At 46.9% G+C, this 15,920-nt stretch overlaps 3 protein-coding genes across 3 annotated transcripts in view; all 3 read left to right on the top strand.

Annotated features, from left to right (window-relative positions):
• LOC135209430 (probable ATP-dependent DNA helicase HFM1) overlaps nucleotides 1-4,003 on the top strand; it is a 10,577-nt gene extending 6,574 nt beyond the window's left edge. Inside the window, exon 6 of the mRNA XM_064242108.1 lies at nucleotides 3,973-4,003. Within this exon, the coding sequence (XP_064098178.1) occupies nucleotides 3,973-4,003 (31 nt within the window). The remainder of the gene's footprint in view (nucleotides 1-3,972) is intronic.
• LOC135207447 (uncharacterized) overlaps nucleotides 1-15,920 on the top strand; it is a 217,462-nt gene that overhangs the window by 58,792 nt on the left and 142,750 nt on the right. The window lies entirely within an intron of this gene.
• LOC135209416 (uncharacterized) overlaps nucleotides 11,373-15,920 on the top strand; it is a 36,984-nt gene continuing 32,436 nt past the window's right edge. Inside the window, exons 1-3 of the mRNA XM_064242103.1 lie at nucleotides 11,373-11,507; nucleotides 12,686-12,761; nucleotides 13,228-13,498. Of these exons, the coding sequence (XP_064098173.1) occupies nucleotides 11,494-11,507; nucleotides 12,686-12,761; nucleotides 13,228-13,498 (361 nt within the window). The 5' untranslated portion in view covers nucleotides 11,373-11,493. The remainder of the gene's footprint in view (nucleotides 11,508-12,685; nucleotides 12,762-13,227; nucleotides 13,499-15,920) is intronic.

Genomic DNA, 15,920 nt, shown 5'->3' with positions numbered 1-15,920 from the left:
AATGATCTCGGGGAAGGATCGCCGCTCCCACCAGCAGAGCCACGTCTCAGCTCGAGTCGTTTTGGGGCCCGAGAGGGAACCCAAATCGACGGTGGGTCTGCCGCGATCGGAGCTTGCCGACTGGGTTGAACCAGGTAGTCTCTCGTCTCCGGACAAGAAGGCTCTCTCAGTTCTGGACGGTCGAACAAGCTACTTCACCTCCTCTACTGCGACAGAGGCGTTGCTACGTGTCTTCGGACACCGTATTTAAATACCCCTTCGGTCCTCCTGAGGTTTCGACCTCGACGAGGGACTGGAATGAGTCGGAGCGGTATCAGCTCTCTCCTGTCAGGTGTCGATTAGCCCCACCCAGACGACGTTCACAGTGGAAGGACGGCGTTCCCCCTCACCTGCTGCCGGAAGTGGTGGGGGTGCCTGGCCAGCCATTGGGCAACTTGGCAGCGCCACGGCGCCGAGACCTGGATTGTAGATGTCCTTCGGGCGGGAGATCCATTAACCTTCGAATCTCGGTCACCCTCACCTCCAACCCGGTCCAACAGCAGGCGTACGTTCCAGGGGCATCGAAGGACGTAGCATTGAGACAGGAGATCAAGACCATGCTGAGCAAGAGAGCTGTAGAAATCGGCACGGATCAGTCACCCGGGCTTTTACAGCCGACTCTTCCTGGTGGAAAAGTCTACGAGAGGTGGCTGGCGCCCGGTGATAGATCTCTCTCCCCTGAACCGGTTGGTTCGCCCAGACCCGGTTCACGATGGAGACGGCACGCGCAGTGCTCGACTCTATCAGGGAGAACGATTACATGCTTTCAGTGGACTTGAAGGATGCGTATCTACAAATACCCATTCATCAGTCCTCCAGAAAGTACCTCCGCTTCATCCTCGACGGGACGGTGTACCAGCTCAGGCCACGTTGCCTCGGTCTCTCAACCGCCCCACAGGTGTTCACGCGAGTGTTCACTCTGGTGTCTGCTTGGGCCCATTCGCACGGGATACGTCTGATGGGGTATCTCGACGATTGGTTAGTCCTGGCGAGCTACCGCTCGCAGTTGCTACAGGACAGGGGAGGATCGACTGCTCGAGTTCTGTCGCGATCTGGGGATCGTTCTGAACTTCGAAAAGTCCGATCTCGAGCACAAGCAGAGGATGAAGTACCTGGGTATGCGGATCGACACGGTAGCAGGGCGAGTCTTCCCCACAGACTCGCGGATCAGCAGATTCAGGGAGGCAGCAACCAGTTCCTGTCTCGGCAGGAACAGGTAGCTCAGCGATGGCAAGTCGTGATCGGGACACCTGTCGTCACTCGGAAGCAGTCCCTAACGGGCGTCTTCACCTGCGGTCTCTTCAGGGGAGACTGAAAGGAGAGTTGTCACAGGCGACGGATCCCCCAAGCTTCCATTGTCACGGACACAGGAGGTGAGAGCAGACCTAGCCGGGTGACTGGACGACAGTAACCCCCTTATGGGGCGCACACCTGGAAGAGTTGCGGACTTCAGGAAGTGTGGTACGAGAACGACAAGCACCTTCACATCAATGTACTGAAAAACTCAAGGCAGCGTTCCTCGCTCTCCAAGAGTTCCAGGACCGCTTGATGGGACACTCAGTGGTGTGATGTACGTCAACACCACGGTGGTGGCTTACGTCAACAAACAGGGGGGGCCTAGTGTCTCTCCCGTTGTATCAGTTGACTCGGCAGGTGCACGAGTGGGCCGAGGCGCACTCAATAGAGCTGTCGGCACGCTACATTCCAGGGAAGGAATGTAGTAGCAGACACGCTCGGGGAGCCGTCGGGAATCAGGTGATAGGGACCGAAATGGTCTCTACACCAGGACGTGGCGGAAAGGCTCTTCGACCTGTGGGGGCGACCAGTCGAGGATCTGTTCGCCATCCGGCACAACAGGAAGCTCCGGTGTTCTTCTCGGCCGTGCCGGATCCATGGGCAGCTGCAGAGGACGCTCTCAACACCCGTGGGACAACCTCTTCGCCTATGCCTTTCCCCGTTCAGCCTGATTCGCAAAGGTGATCAGTCGAGCACCTGGTCATTCCGCCGAATCTCAGGATGATCCTGATGGCTCCCAAATGGCCACAGGCCATTTGGTATCCGGACCTGCTGGCTCTCTCGCAAGAGAACGAGAGAAATTCCCCATTGACAACAACCTTCTCGCCCAGCCACACGTCGAGCGGTACCACCGAGCAGTCCAGTCCCTACGTCTTCACGGCTGGCGTTATCCACCATCTCTTGCGAACGAGAAGCTTTTTTCGTAGCGCAAGCAACAGAGATGGCTGGAAACGTCCGTCAGGTCCTCTGCAGCTGTGTACAGGGGAAGTCGGCCGTCTTCTGTGTTTGGTGTCGTAGACGGGGCCTATCTCCTCTCAGAGCCACTCTTCAGCAGGTAGCGGTTTTTCCTCGTTTTTCTTCGCCGAGGAAGCTCCCCTAAGTTCCCACAGTCAAAGGATACAGAGCCGCCTTGACGCTCGTCCTGAAACTGACGGGATTGGACATCTCGAAACTCGTTCGAGATCTCCTTGCTTAAGAGCAGCCTCCAAAGGTCTTGCCAACCCAGGGAACTCACAAGACCCTCTTCTTGCTGGACCTGGCATCGGCGAAGAGAGTACGGGAACTTCATGCAGATAATGATGTGGATGAGATGCTGCTTTGTCCTGGGGGAGGACGCTACGGCGCTATCTGAAGAGAACTCGACACCTCGGCCTGAGTGTCGACGCCTCTTCGTTAGCAACGGGGTCACCAAGAAAGAAGTATCAAGAACACTCTTTCGTCCTGGCTGCGTGAGGTCTTCAGGAGGGCGTATGAGGCTGATGGTAGTGACGACATCCGTACGTCCCCGTCCGAGAGCTCACGAAGTCAGAAGTATTGGACCCCTCGTTGGCGTTTCGTAAAGAACTTCTCCGTGGCGCAGGTATGGAAGGCAGGGGTCTGGTACAACCAGACCACCGGCACCTTCCTTATACCTCTTGGATATTGCCCATAGGTCCTTGGATCGTTTCCTTAGACCCGTGGTGGCTGCTCAACACGTCGTCTAGCTAACCCAGACCCTAGCAGGCTGAACAGCATCGAGTCCTGGTGTGACTGTATGAATAGATAGTGAATGAGAAAGTGACTGGTTCTCTTTCTATCTTTTTCTACCCCTCTACCTGTGGGTTAGAGGGATACGGTCATTACCCTGCTGGATAAGGACGAGATGCCGAGGTGAGCTAAATGACAGAGCCCCATCCTATCCCTTTCACTAGGGATAGGAGCAGAATATCCACCACTTCCTCTACAAGGGGGGGAAGTGGATGCCTACAAGAGTCAAAACCATGACTTTATCTTTGCTCCTGTACAGGAACAAGTTCTTACATTGCTGGTTACGAAGAGATACGCTTGCCTCTTCTTTCAGTACTCGGTCCAGAGGTCTGACCATTGACCTGCGGTGCACACCCCGATCAATCGGACAGAGGCTTGGATCCCTCCCTCGCTCTTACGACCAGGGAGGCTTCCAAGGTTGGGCGAACACCAGTCTGTTCACAAAAGACTCAGATTCCACCCACCAAGAAGTGAGTCTTCCTATTGTAAAAAAGGACCGAAGGTTTGTATGCCGTGTCGGAACAAATGACAATTTGTCCAAAATTGCATTTTTCCTAACTATACAAACCTGAGGTCCTTTTACACATAGCCCCCACCTCATGCCACCCCTCACTCTGCAGTTTTTTGCTTGGGCCAAAAGCAAGTGATTTGTTTACCTCCCAGTCGCGCGCGCGCGCCTGTCGGACAAGCAGTTAACTACCGAACCCTTGTTCGAAAGCTTACGACCTATCCAGCTGCCGCTAGTACCTTCCTATTGTAAAAGGACCTCAGGTTTGTATAGTTAGGAAAAATGCAATTTTGGACAAATTGTCATTTTAGTGTTTCATGCTTAAATATTGTTATCGTGGCAACTATAACAGTTTTTTCAGATGTTTTTAATTTTTTATACAGCTATTACCTCCTGAGTTTTGAGTTGAATTGAACTACTGTGCAGTGGTCGTTTCATTATCCGTGACAGGTTCAAAGGAATTTCAGTGGTTTGTTACAAAGTGGCATATGATTAGATTGTACAAAACTTGCTTGCATCCATTAAGTGTATGATATACATTAAGCCCTGTGTTTTGTTCATGAAACTTACCTGTCAGATATATATATAGCTGTATTCTCTGAAGTCCGACAGAATTTCTAAAAACTTATGACACACGTAGTGGGAGTAGGGTGGTTAGTACCCATTCCCGCCACTGGGAGGCGGGTATCAGGAACCATTCCCATTTTCTATCAGATTTCTTCTGTCGCCGGTGTTGTAAACAACTGTTTACAGCACCTCTGCCTCAGGATTTTGGAAAAATTGTTATTGCTTGAGTATCCTCTTGACATTTTGGTTTTTTGATATTGGATCGATAGCTAGGCATACGTTGACTGTGGATTGTTTTGATTTTGGCTTGGTTTTTTCCTTAAATAAGATGTCTGGGTCTAGTTCGGCTAGCGCCAGGGTGTGTATGAAGGATGAATGTAAGGTTGAGGCTACCAAAGGCTTTGGTTGATCCTCACACAGTATGTAAAGGTTGTAGGGGACAAGTGTGTATGTATGATTGCGGCTGCACTGAATGGGAAAGTTTAACTGATTTGAATTGGAAGACGTATGAATCCTACGTTAATAAATTAGAGCGTGACAGGATCAGGAGGTCTTCCTCCAGGAGTCAAAATCGGGTAGCAGACAGGGTATTAATGTATCCCCTCTAACCCTCCTGTAGAGTTTGTAACTCCTAACCCCGTAGTGTTGCCTTCGGGCCCTCAAGTGGTGTCTGCGGAGGGTAATGCCCTTTCGCTTATTTTGGATTCGTTGAAGACGCTTGAAATCCAAAGTTCTTGCCCTTGAAAACAGGCAAAGTGCTAAGTGCAGTGATAGTGCCCCTAGTGAAGTGGAGGGGGCGTCAGATCGGCCTATAGCGCCTCTAGGCTGGGACCTCTGCCGGACTCCCAGGACTCAGGGAGAGGGCGATGTTTCGGAAGGCCGAAGGAGGGTTACGGGGATCCCCCACCGATCTGACGTCCCTTCAGCAGTTCCTGTAGACGCTTCTCAGGCTGCTAAGGAGCGTGCTCGGAGCACGCCTCCTTAAGGATTGTTTTTTTTCGTCCTCCAACGCGTCCTCCCCCCGCGCAAGGTGGGAATCTCGTCCGGATTCGTGGCCTCTGAAGAGGACCTTCCAAGATCAAGACGCTTCACGTCATGCTCTGTCTGATTGGCGGTCTTCTCCGGAAAAGCGTAGCTTTTCCCACCGCCCCAGAAGAAGACTAGGAGGTCATCTGACGATGACGCCTTCGAGCGCCCCAGTCGCTCTAGAGCCAGGGCTTTTCCTGTGAGAAGGAAGAAGGCGTCCCCTCGCCCCTCGCCTTCTCACAGCCACAGCTCTTCTCCTCGTAAGGAGACTTCTCAGACTGAGATCATCCTCGCTATGCAACATCAACTGGATGCTTTGCTTAAGCAGAAGGAGACAGTTCCTCGTCGCAGGAAGGACGACAGACTGCCGATCAAAAGGACCAGACAGTCTCCTCCGCCTTCTCCTCGTTCTTCCCCGTCTCCTGGTGTTTCGCCCTCTAGACTTCGTTCTTCTCCCCAGTGTTCGTCTAGAGGTGGCGGTAGACGTCATTTGACTCTTGCTCCCTTGGAGAGAGAGAGGTCTCATCACTCTCCCCTCTCTTCTCGGCGAGAGGACGATCCGGCATTCGATCTCGACGCTTTTGCTTGACAACGATGTTGTACCTGTTGGACGGACTTCTGTACGTGTTGATCCTCGTAGTAAGGAAAGAGCGTCTTCCTTTTCTGCTCCTCGTCGACGTGACGCTCATCAGGATGCAGGACCTGAATCTTCGCAGGACGTTCGTAGGGACGCTTCGCGGGACGTTCGGAGGGACGCTTCGCTTGACGCTTGTTTGGACGCTACGATGGATGCTCCGCTGGACGCTTCTAGAGGAGTTCGTAAGATCGCTTTGGATGCGAACGTGGAAGTTCGCTCTCACTCGGACGCTTTTCCCGAGTCTCTTGCTGACGCTTCACGACTTCGTGCAACATCACGTTCACCTCAAGCTTTGGTTTCTGACCCTGTGACTGTGAAGGATTCTGTTTCGGGTCTGTTCCCCACTTCTTCTCGACATCGTTCGGATATGAGACTCGGAGCGAAAGGACTTTTGCCTCTTCCTTCGCGGGGTTTCACGTCTGGTAAGAAGAAGGGGAATTAAGCTGTTCTTTTGAAGATGTTGACGGAGAACAACCTTCGACGTCTGCTTCTTCGGACTACCAAGTCTTGGCTCGGCTTCTCCGTCGATTTCGTCTTCAGAGGATACCCTCCTTCCTTCTGCTCCGCCTTCTCCTCCCTCGCAGTTTTTTCTTCGTCGAAAGCAAGCAAGACGCTGGTGGTTTTGTTAAAATGAAGACTTCGCTATCTACCAAGAGGGCTTTCCATAAGGTTAACACCTGGATGGAATCTAGGAAAGCACAAGGAAGGACCACTTTCGCCCTGCCTCCGTCTAGACTTAGCGGTAAGGCAGGGATGTGGTACGAAACTGGTGAAGAGTTGGGACTGAAGGTTCCTACTTCGGCGCAAGGAGATTTTGCCAGTGTTGTGGATGCCTCTAGGAGATCTCTCTTAGCTTCAGCTAAAGTTTTGTGGACGACTTCAGAACTGGATCATCTTTTGAAGGGCCTTTTCAGGTCCTTAGAAGTCTTCAACTTCTTAGACTGGTGTCTGGGAGGGTTAGACAACCAGTCTCGTAAGCCAGATTCGATTAGCCTCCGGGAGCTGTCCAGTGTATTGTCATGCATGGACAAGGCAGTCAGGGATGGCTCGGAGGAGTTAGCCTCTCATTTTTCAGCAGGCGTTTTGAAGAAGAGATCGCTTTATTGCAATTTTGCAGCTAAATCTGTCTCTCCCTCACAGAGGGCAGAGCTTTTGTATGCGCCTTTTTCGAGCCATCTCTTCCCCCAGGCTATGGTGAAGGATCTGGCAGTAAGCCTTCAAGAAAAAGCCACTCAAGACCTTTTTGCTCAGTCGTCGCGATGTCCTACTGGCCCTTCCACGTCTTCAGGAGGCCAATCTATTAGAAAGCAGAAGCCCTTTCGTGGAGGAACTTCAGCTAGATCTTCACCCCGAGGAAGAAGTCTTCCTAGAGGTAGAGCCCCGGCTAAGTCTAGGGGCAAGAAGTGAGAGATCCGTCCTTCAGTCGCCAGTAGGAGCCAGGCTGCAGTTGTTTGTAGAAGCCTGGAGAGAGAGAGAGGCGGACACCTGGTCTCTCAACATCATAGAGAAGGGGTACAAAATCCCTTTCGTAAAGTCGCCCCCGCTGACTTCCACTCCCAGGGACTTGTCCCCGTCGTATCCTCGAGAAAAGCAGAAGATACTTTTCGACCTGCTCGAGCAGATGCTGGAGAAGCGAGCAGTGGAACAGGTCTTAGACCTGGCAACGCCAGGATTTTACAACAGATTGTTTCTAGTTCCGAAACAGTCGGGAGGGTGGCGGCCGGTCTTGGACGTAAGTCGTCTGAACCTCTTTATAGAGAAGCAGAGGTTCAAGATGGAGACACCTCAGTCAGTTCTGGGGGCCTTAAGACCTGGAGATTGGATGGTATCACTCGACCTTCAGGACGCCTACTTTCACGTCCCGATACATCCCCAATCAATGAAGTACCTTCGGTTCGTCCTGAAAGGAAAGGTATTTCAGTTCAGGGCTCTTTGTTTCGGACTGAGCACGGCCCCATTTGTGTTCACCATCTAAATGAAGAATGTGGCGAGGTGGCTCCATCTTTCCAACACCAGGATCTCGCTCTATCTGGACGACTGGCTCATACGAGCCTCTTCGCAGACCCGGTGCCTGAAGGACCTGCAAACGACTCTGTCTTTAGCTGCGTCCCTGGGACTTCTGGTGAACTTCGAAAAGTCACATCTGACCCCAAACACAGTCCATCGTGTATCTGGGATTCAGATGGATTCAGTGCTTTCGGGCTTTTCCGTCCCAGGAACGTCAGCAACAAGGCATAGAAAAAAAAAAGTGTCAGCCTTTTTTAGGGAAGGAGGTCCATGCTTGGTGAGGGAATGGATGAGTCTGCTGGGGACCATTTCCTCGCTGGAGAAGTTTGTTTCCCTGGGGAGGCTACACCTCCGACCTCTTCAGTTCTTCCTGTCGGACAGCTGGGCAGACAAGGACAACCTCGACATGATTTTGACCGTCTCAGAAGAGGTAAAGAGCCATCTAAAATGGTGGCTCGATCCGTTGAAGCTGTCAGAGGGCATGTCCCTCAAGCTTCGGAACCCCAACCTAGTGTTGTTCTCCGACGCGTCATCACGGGGTGGGGAGCAACACTAGGGGGGGGGGGGGGGGGGGGAGGAAGTGTCAGGCACCTGGAGAGGGGAACAGGTAGCCTGGCATATCAACTTCAAAGAACTGTCAGCGGTTCAGTTAGCGCTCCTGTTCTTTCAAGACAAAGTCTCCCGTCGCGTAGTCCAAGTCAACTCGGACAACACCACAGCCCTGGCATACTTGAAGAAGCAAGGAGGAACGCACTGTCGCTCCCTGTTCGCTCTAGCGAAAGAGATTCTTCTTTGGGGGAAGGTGAGAGAAGTCACGATCTTAACAAGGTTCATTGCCGGAGTAGAGAACGTCTGTGCGGATCTCCTCAGTCGACAAGGACAATTGCATGCCCGAACAGAGTGGACCCCCCATCAGGAACGTATGCCAGGAGCTGTGGGGTCTTTGGGGATGTCCTTTGGTGGACATTTTCGTGACATCAAGAACGGCGAGACTTCCTCTTTACTGCTCCCCGGTTCTCGATCCGGGAGCAGTAGCAGTAGACGCCCTATTATGGGATTGGACGGGCCTAGATCTCTACGCATTTCCCCCCTTCAAGATTCTGGGAGAAGTGATGAGAAAGTTCGCAGCTTCGGAAGGGACGAGGTTGACGTTAATTTCCCCCTTTTGGCCCGCAGCGGACTGGTTCACAGAGGTGATGTCCTTCCTGGTAGATTTTCCGAGATCTCTTCCTTTAAGGAGAGATCTACTCAAACAGCCCCACTTCGAGAGGTACCACAAAAACCTCTCCGCTCTGAGTCTGACTGCGTTCAGACTATCCAGAAGCTGGCCAGAGCGAGAGGTTTTTCGAAACCTGTGGCTAAAGCTATCGCCACCGCGAGGAGACCATCATCAATCGCGGTGTACCAATCGAAGTGGGCAGCTTTTAGGAGCTGGTGTAAGAAGAAAGGAGTTTCCTCTACCACGACCTCTGTAAGCCAGATCGCCGACTTCCTACTTTATCTCAGACGAGATTTGAAGCTTGCAGTGTCGACCATTAAGGGCTACAGAAGTGTTTTATCTGTGGTTTTTCGCCATAGAGGTCTAGACCTAGCTAATAACAAAGATCTCCATGATCTATTGAGATCTTTAGAGACCACCTAAGTTGCCTTCTTGGAACTTAGACGTGGTCCTGAAGTTTTTAATGTCAAGTCGCTTTGAACCTCTTCACACTGCGTCTTTGCGAGACTTGACGAAGAAGACTGTATTCCTAACTGCTCTGGCGACGGCGAAGAGAGTGTAGCGAGATACAAGCTATTAGTAAGCACGTCGGCTTCAAAGGGCATAATGCGGTCTGCTCTTTGGGAATGACGTTTCTGGCTAAGAAAGAAAACCCCTCCAACCCTTGGCCTAAGGCGTTCGAGATCAAGGGTATGGCAGAGATCATTGGTCAAGAGCCAGAAAAGGTCCTGTATCCTGTCAGGGCTCTAAGAGAATACCTTTGGAGAACAAGGAATTGTAGAGGTTCTGCGGAGAACTTATGGTGTTCGGTCAAGAGACCAGATATGCCCATGTCCAAGAATGCACTGGCATTCTTTTTAAGGAACACCATAAAGGAGGCTCACTCATCTTGCAAGGATAGTGACTTTGGAATGTTGAGAGTTAACGCTCACGAAGTGGGGGCTATTTCGACCTCGATAGCCTTCCAGAAAAATATGGCCCTCAAAGACATTTTGAGTGCCACTTTTTGGAGGCGTAACACGGTGTTCACCTCGCACTACCTACGGGAGGTGAAAACGACATACGAAAACTGTTACTCTCTTGGGCCATACGTCGCCGCAGACACTATTTTGGGGGCAGGAGGTAGCACTCATCCTTTCCCATAGAAAAGGGTAGGTGAGTTTTTAGTCTTCGTTTGGTTTATGGTTGTAGGGTCGGCCGCCGAATGCGGACTTCCCTTCTATTAGCCTTTTTATGTGGAAGTATTTTGTTAGGCTAACTTAGGTGGTGGTTTTGCCTCGTTGCCCTCAGAAGTATGGTCATGGTCTAGTCACATTGTGGTCACGTCCCCGTTGACAGATCATCTAGAGCGCACCAACTACACAGGTCTCTACCTTGTTGGTAACTCTAGTGAAGCAGATGCAGGCTTGGGTGACAGTAATCACGAAGTCAGCTATGCTAACAGGTAAGGAACCAAGATGTCAATCATCTACATGTATATGTTTCCTAAAATCCTTTTCTGTCTCTCCCACCTCCAAAGGTGGGATTCAGCTATATATACAGTGGACCCCCTGCATTCGCGTTCTCCAGATTCGCGGACTCACACATTCGCGGATTTCTCTCGGGAATGTTTCCCTGCATTATTCGCGGAAAATTCGCGCATCCGTGGTATTTTTCTATGATAAATATCCACAAATTCCTGGTTTTTTTTATGAATTTCATCATAAAATGCACTTTTTGTGATAAAACTATTAAAAAAACCATGTAGGAAAATTTTTAGTGGGTTTTTCTTGAGTTTTAACTAACAAAATAGGCTGTTTTTAGCATTTTTATAGGGGTTCCAAACATTCGCGGAATTCTAACTATTCACCGGGGTGGTTTCTGGTACGCCATCCCCCGCGAACTAACGGGTGGGGGGACCTACTGTATATCTGACAGGTAAGTTTCATGAACAAAATGATATTGTTAAGATACAATAAAGTTTGTTCATACTTACCTGGCAGATATATATATTTAAAGTACCCACCCACCTCCCCTCAGGAGACAGTGGAAATAAAAATTATGAATAGAAAATGGGAATGGTTCCTGATACCCGCCTCCCAGCGGTGGGAATGGGTACTAACCACCCTACTCCCACTACGTGTGTCGTAAGTTTTTAGAAATTCTGTCGGACTTCAGAGAATACAGCTATATATATATCTGCCAGGTAAGTATGAACAAACTTTATTGTATCTTAACAATATCATATTCATTATGATGGTATGATGTGTAGAAGAGATGAGTGTTTGAGGATGGTGGCATAGTCCTATCCTATTATTGGTCATTGGACATTGCCAGTTGTTGGGTGGGCTGGATATTCAAAGGTTTGTTTAGACAAGTGTGTGCTGTACCTCTGCTTAATTGATAATTTTGTTTATTTTCAGAATATTTTGGTTATTCTTTCAAAATTCACAACCACTTTAGATAAAAATGGCAGCCTATGGGTAAGTTGTGATGTATTTTGTTTGATACTGAATTTTATATAAGTATTTCTGGTTTCATAAACATAGAAATCCTGTGTTTTTATGCTCTAATTTGTCTTAGACCAAGAAACTGGAAAATTCAAATTGTGCTTCACTACTGAGCATCAATTGTCTTCTATTATCTTAGAATGATGCTACCATGGAGATAACTCACTGAAAAACATATTCTGGAGAAGTAACTTTATATCCTTCACTTCACTGATTATAGGGGAGTTATTCATTGTTTGATATATTCATTCCTTCCTGGTTTAAGATTTTGTGACTCACATAAAAGCATGAATGGAAAGTAATATTTCCTGCCTTGTATTACAAGAACCTATTCATCCTAGTAGGTATTTATGCCATCAGTTTGATGAAACTGCGTATGAGAATCTGACAGAAGAATTAATCATGGAAATGTATTAAGTCATTTAAATGATGAAAAGAAAGTAGATTTAAAAGATGCCAGTTAGATTGTAGTTAAAGATTTTGTTGCATATGCATAGGTGTTGTGCTTCATTCAACAATATAATGTATACTATTGAATGATTAGAAATTAGCTAGATAGGAGTAGGTTTTATCTGTATTCAGTTGTTTCATTTGATATTTTGCTTCTGAAACCATCACTTGTAGTTAATGATAGGCATTGTGGAATAATGAACCTGACAGTGATCAATTGAAGCTAATTATATAAACTTGGGATGTGATGGTGTTCATTTCCAAAAAGACCCCCATTGATATAATATCCCATCTTTGAATCGGTCACATTTGTCTAACCCATGGATTCTTGATGAATAACCCATGATCAAATCCATGAAATAAGCACAAAACTTTCAATCAAACATATCTTTAGTGATTTTTTACTTTCAGCCAACAACATATGTCAAGTATATATTTGAAACAAATCCTATTGAAGGAATTTACAGAATCCTCAACATTTTCCATTTATGCAATAATTAAGTTTTTCAGGAGTTGCAGCATATTAAAAATAGTTCTGATATATGATCATCATAAACTCCCTCCGGCCCAGCCTTATGAGAGTTAAGAATTAGTTTTCTGGTTAAATTGTTTATCAGTAGTAATGATAACCTACTGCTACATTACTGAGTCACATGAGTTCAAATGTATTTTTTTTTCTTTCACTTGATGTAATGCAATAGCAATCCATTTGTTGTGGCCCCTCCACCTGAAGATGATGGTTGTCTGTCCCAGCTTCCTTCTCAGATACCCTCTCAGGTTAGTTGCATTTATTGTATCAGATTTTTTTTTTTTTATGTTACAATGTATATATGGACGTCTGTGTTCCCCAAAGTGTAGTAGTTAGGACACATTCCAGCAATCAGGTTTCAACGAGTAGTATTTAATTGCATCTGGGAATACCTACAGATCAAAATCCCTGTATACATTGTACCACAATTCTTCTTCTTTTTCTTCTTCTTCTTTTTCTTCTGTACAGCAGCAACTCTGAATACGTACAGTGAGCATGAACACAATAAAATTAATTGAAAAGTTACTCAGAATGCTAGATTAAAGCAATTTTGAAAATTATACTCTGTTCACTGTAGTTTCTTATTGATCAATTACTCTTGTGTTACTGTTTATATGTTTTCTGTTCTATATTTTGCGCTATACCCTTAACACTTCCTTCAAATTCCAGTCAGAGAAGAGTTCTTTAATAGATATTAATTTTTTTTATAAACAGATATATCCAACTTCGGCTTCTACTTCAAGATGGACAACTGGTATGTGGGACTTTGAGAGCCATGAGAGCCACGACCATCCAAATGTTAGTGAATTACGTACAGTCCCCGACAGTACACATTACAAAGGCCCAGAATTCTTCAAAGAAGATTCTCAACCAAGGCAAGACGTTTATTATCCAGGAAAACATTGGTTAAATAACCAAACATTTTATGATTTTAGAGGTGGTGGTGAGGGAAATCATGGCCCTCTTAGATCTGTATCTGAAATCCGTATCCTTTTACAGTTACAGAAGTTGAATGTTATTATCAGGTAGGGTTTTATTACAAAGTTTTTATCGGGTCTGTTTTTATTAGTCTTTTAATCATCCAGTTTGAAGTATTTTATAAACAAGTTTTTCACAATAAAGGGATTTTGACGGAGGTAAAATCTATTTCTGGGCAATGACCTTTGTCGCCCAGTGAAATGTCCCTTTGATACTCATTTCTAAGGTATAAATATTGCTATACATACCAGAGAAAAAAGAGAAACTGTAGTGCCAGAGTATTCTGGCTCGCTCACCTTTTAATTAAAGGTGTCGGTATGGTATCTGGGGTGAGTGGAAACCACTACCAGAGGTCCCTTGACATTTAGTCTCTTCCTCCTTCAAAATCCCCCTCCTACAGAGGAGCCGGACTAAGTCCCCGCTACCCACTACTACTACGATCAGTGTCTTTGTTTTCATTCCTGAAGATAGCACCCAAGCTTGGGCCAAATAGGGTGTGGAATAAAACAAAAAGGAGAAGGGGTGGGATTTCACTGGGCAACACAGGTCATTGCCCAGAAATAGATTTTTCCTCCGTCAAAATCCCTTTTCTGGGCTCAGCCTGTGTCGCTCCGTGAAATAGTGCCAGAGAATTGGCCCCTTCAAGCTTGGAAAGGTCCGTGCAGATAGAAATTAATACTAGGTAAATCAAAACACAAATAGGGATAATTGCTATAATATAAAGCTTAATCTTACAACAAAATGATAAATTTACTAATCAACATTGAAAAAATTTTGTGGTTTTTTTTTTTTTAAAAAAAAATGAACCTTAAAGTTAACTTACTTACAATAAGACAAAGAACCAGATTTTAATAAATACAGTAACTAACAATTAATTTAACAAGGGAACTAAGCCCAGATACAAAGTTACAAAAATCCAGTATATACACAGTGTCATCCAAGGTAAAGCAAATACAATGACGACCGAGCTAAGCAAGGGTGCTAGTGAGGCAGGTAGAAGGGAAAGAGCTACTAGAGAGATATAGGCTAAGCAATTACTTATTTATACAGTGTCAGGGGAAACTGTGTTTCCGGCTGCCACTGCTGGGAATTTAAGGGGCTCTAAAGACTTAAAATAGTGGCGTTTAAATACTGTCGGAGATTTCCAGCCTGTGTATTTCTTGAGATCGTCAAAATTCATATGCTGAAAGTAATTGATGGAGGTAGCAACTGTCCTAACATCATGCGCCCATGGAAACGATTCTGGGTTAGCTTGTTTTATAAAATACAAAATTTGTTGCCGAATTCCTTTTAAGGAAATAGTACCACCTTTTTCCCTAATGAACAAGGGGCCTAAGGATATCAGGGTAGTTCTGCTTAAGTATGCTTTTAGGGAATTAACTGGACATAAGGATTGGTCCTGTGGAAGTAGAATAATTTTCCATGGGTCCCACCTTACTTGTGGGTCTTCATTTTTGGCTAGAAATTGACAATCTGGAGAAAGTAATAGTTCTCCTGAGGGAAGAAATTCAATGTGACCTGGTTCCCTAGAAAGAGCCGACAGTTCCAAAATTCTAGCTCCTGAGGCCAAGCTTATTAGGAATAACGTTTTCCTCAAGAGAGCTATATACTCACATGAGTCATTATCAGTTTCAGAGGCCAGTTTAAGGACATCATTTAAAAACCATGAGACTGATCTGGGTCTCTCAGATGGCCTAAGCCTAGCACAAGCCTTTTGTATAGATGAAAAATATGAATCTGTTAGATCTATCTTGAAACCAAACTGGAAGATCTTTTTAAGTGCAGATTTGGTAGTAGTAATTGTGCTTGCTGCTAAACCTTTCTCGAACAACGTTCTGAAAAAGGTTATGGCCAGATTCGTGATCATGGTTTGTGCATTTGAGTCCTTTAGGAAAAGGCCAGTTTCTTAACTGCTGAGTCATATTCTAAGAATCTGATGTTTTGAGGATCGATGTTGGCATCCCTTTGTGCCGCAAACTTCATGAAGTCCATAAAGTTAGGGCTTTCTGAATTCCTGAGGAAGCGGACACAGTCCGCGTTTGTACTAACTGAGTCAGTTTTGGGATTGGGAATCTGTTGAGGCGGAACAGTCCCAACTCCAGGAGTAGGGGAGGGGAAACCAATTGCTTTTGGGCCACTTGGGGGCTACTAGTGCGATGTGGCCCTTGAACGTCCTGAGTTTGTTCAGTACTTTCAAGAGAAGATTTACTGGAGGAAACAGATAAATCCTCTTCCACACCTTCCAATCTATGGCCATAGCGTCCGTGGCGTAGGCCAGAGGGTCCAGGTTGGGAGCCACATAACAAGGGAGTTTGTGGTTCAACTCCGTCGTGAAGAGGTCCACCTGGAGCCCCGGAACCTTTTGACAGATCCATTTGAATGACTCCTTGTCCAATGTCCACTCCGATTCTAGCGGAACGGAGCGTGAT

The sequence above is a fragment of the Macrobrachium nipponense genome, chromosome 11 (genome assembly GCF_015104395.2).
Source record: "Macrobrachium nipponense isolate FS-2020 chromosome 11, ASM1510439v2, whole genome shotgun sequence".
NCBI lineage: Eukaryota > Metazoa > Arthropoda > Malacostraca > Decapoda > Palaemonidae > Macrobrachium > Macrobrachium nipponense.
Note: the sequence above shows the minus strand (reverse complement) of the source record. Positions and strands in the feature narration are given on the sequence as shown.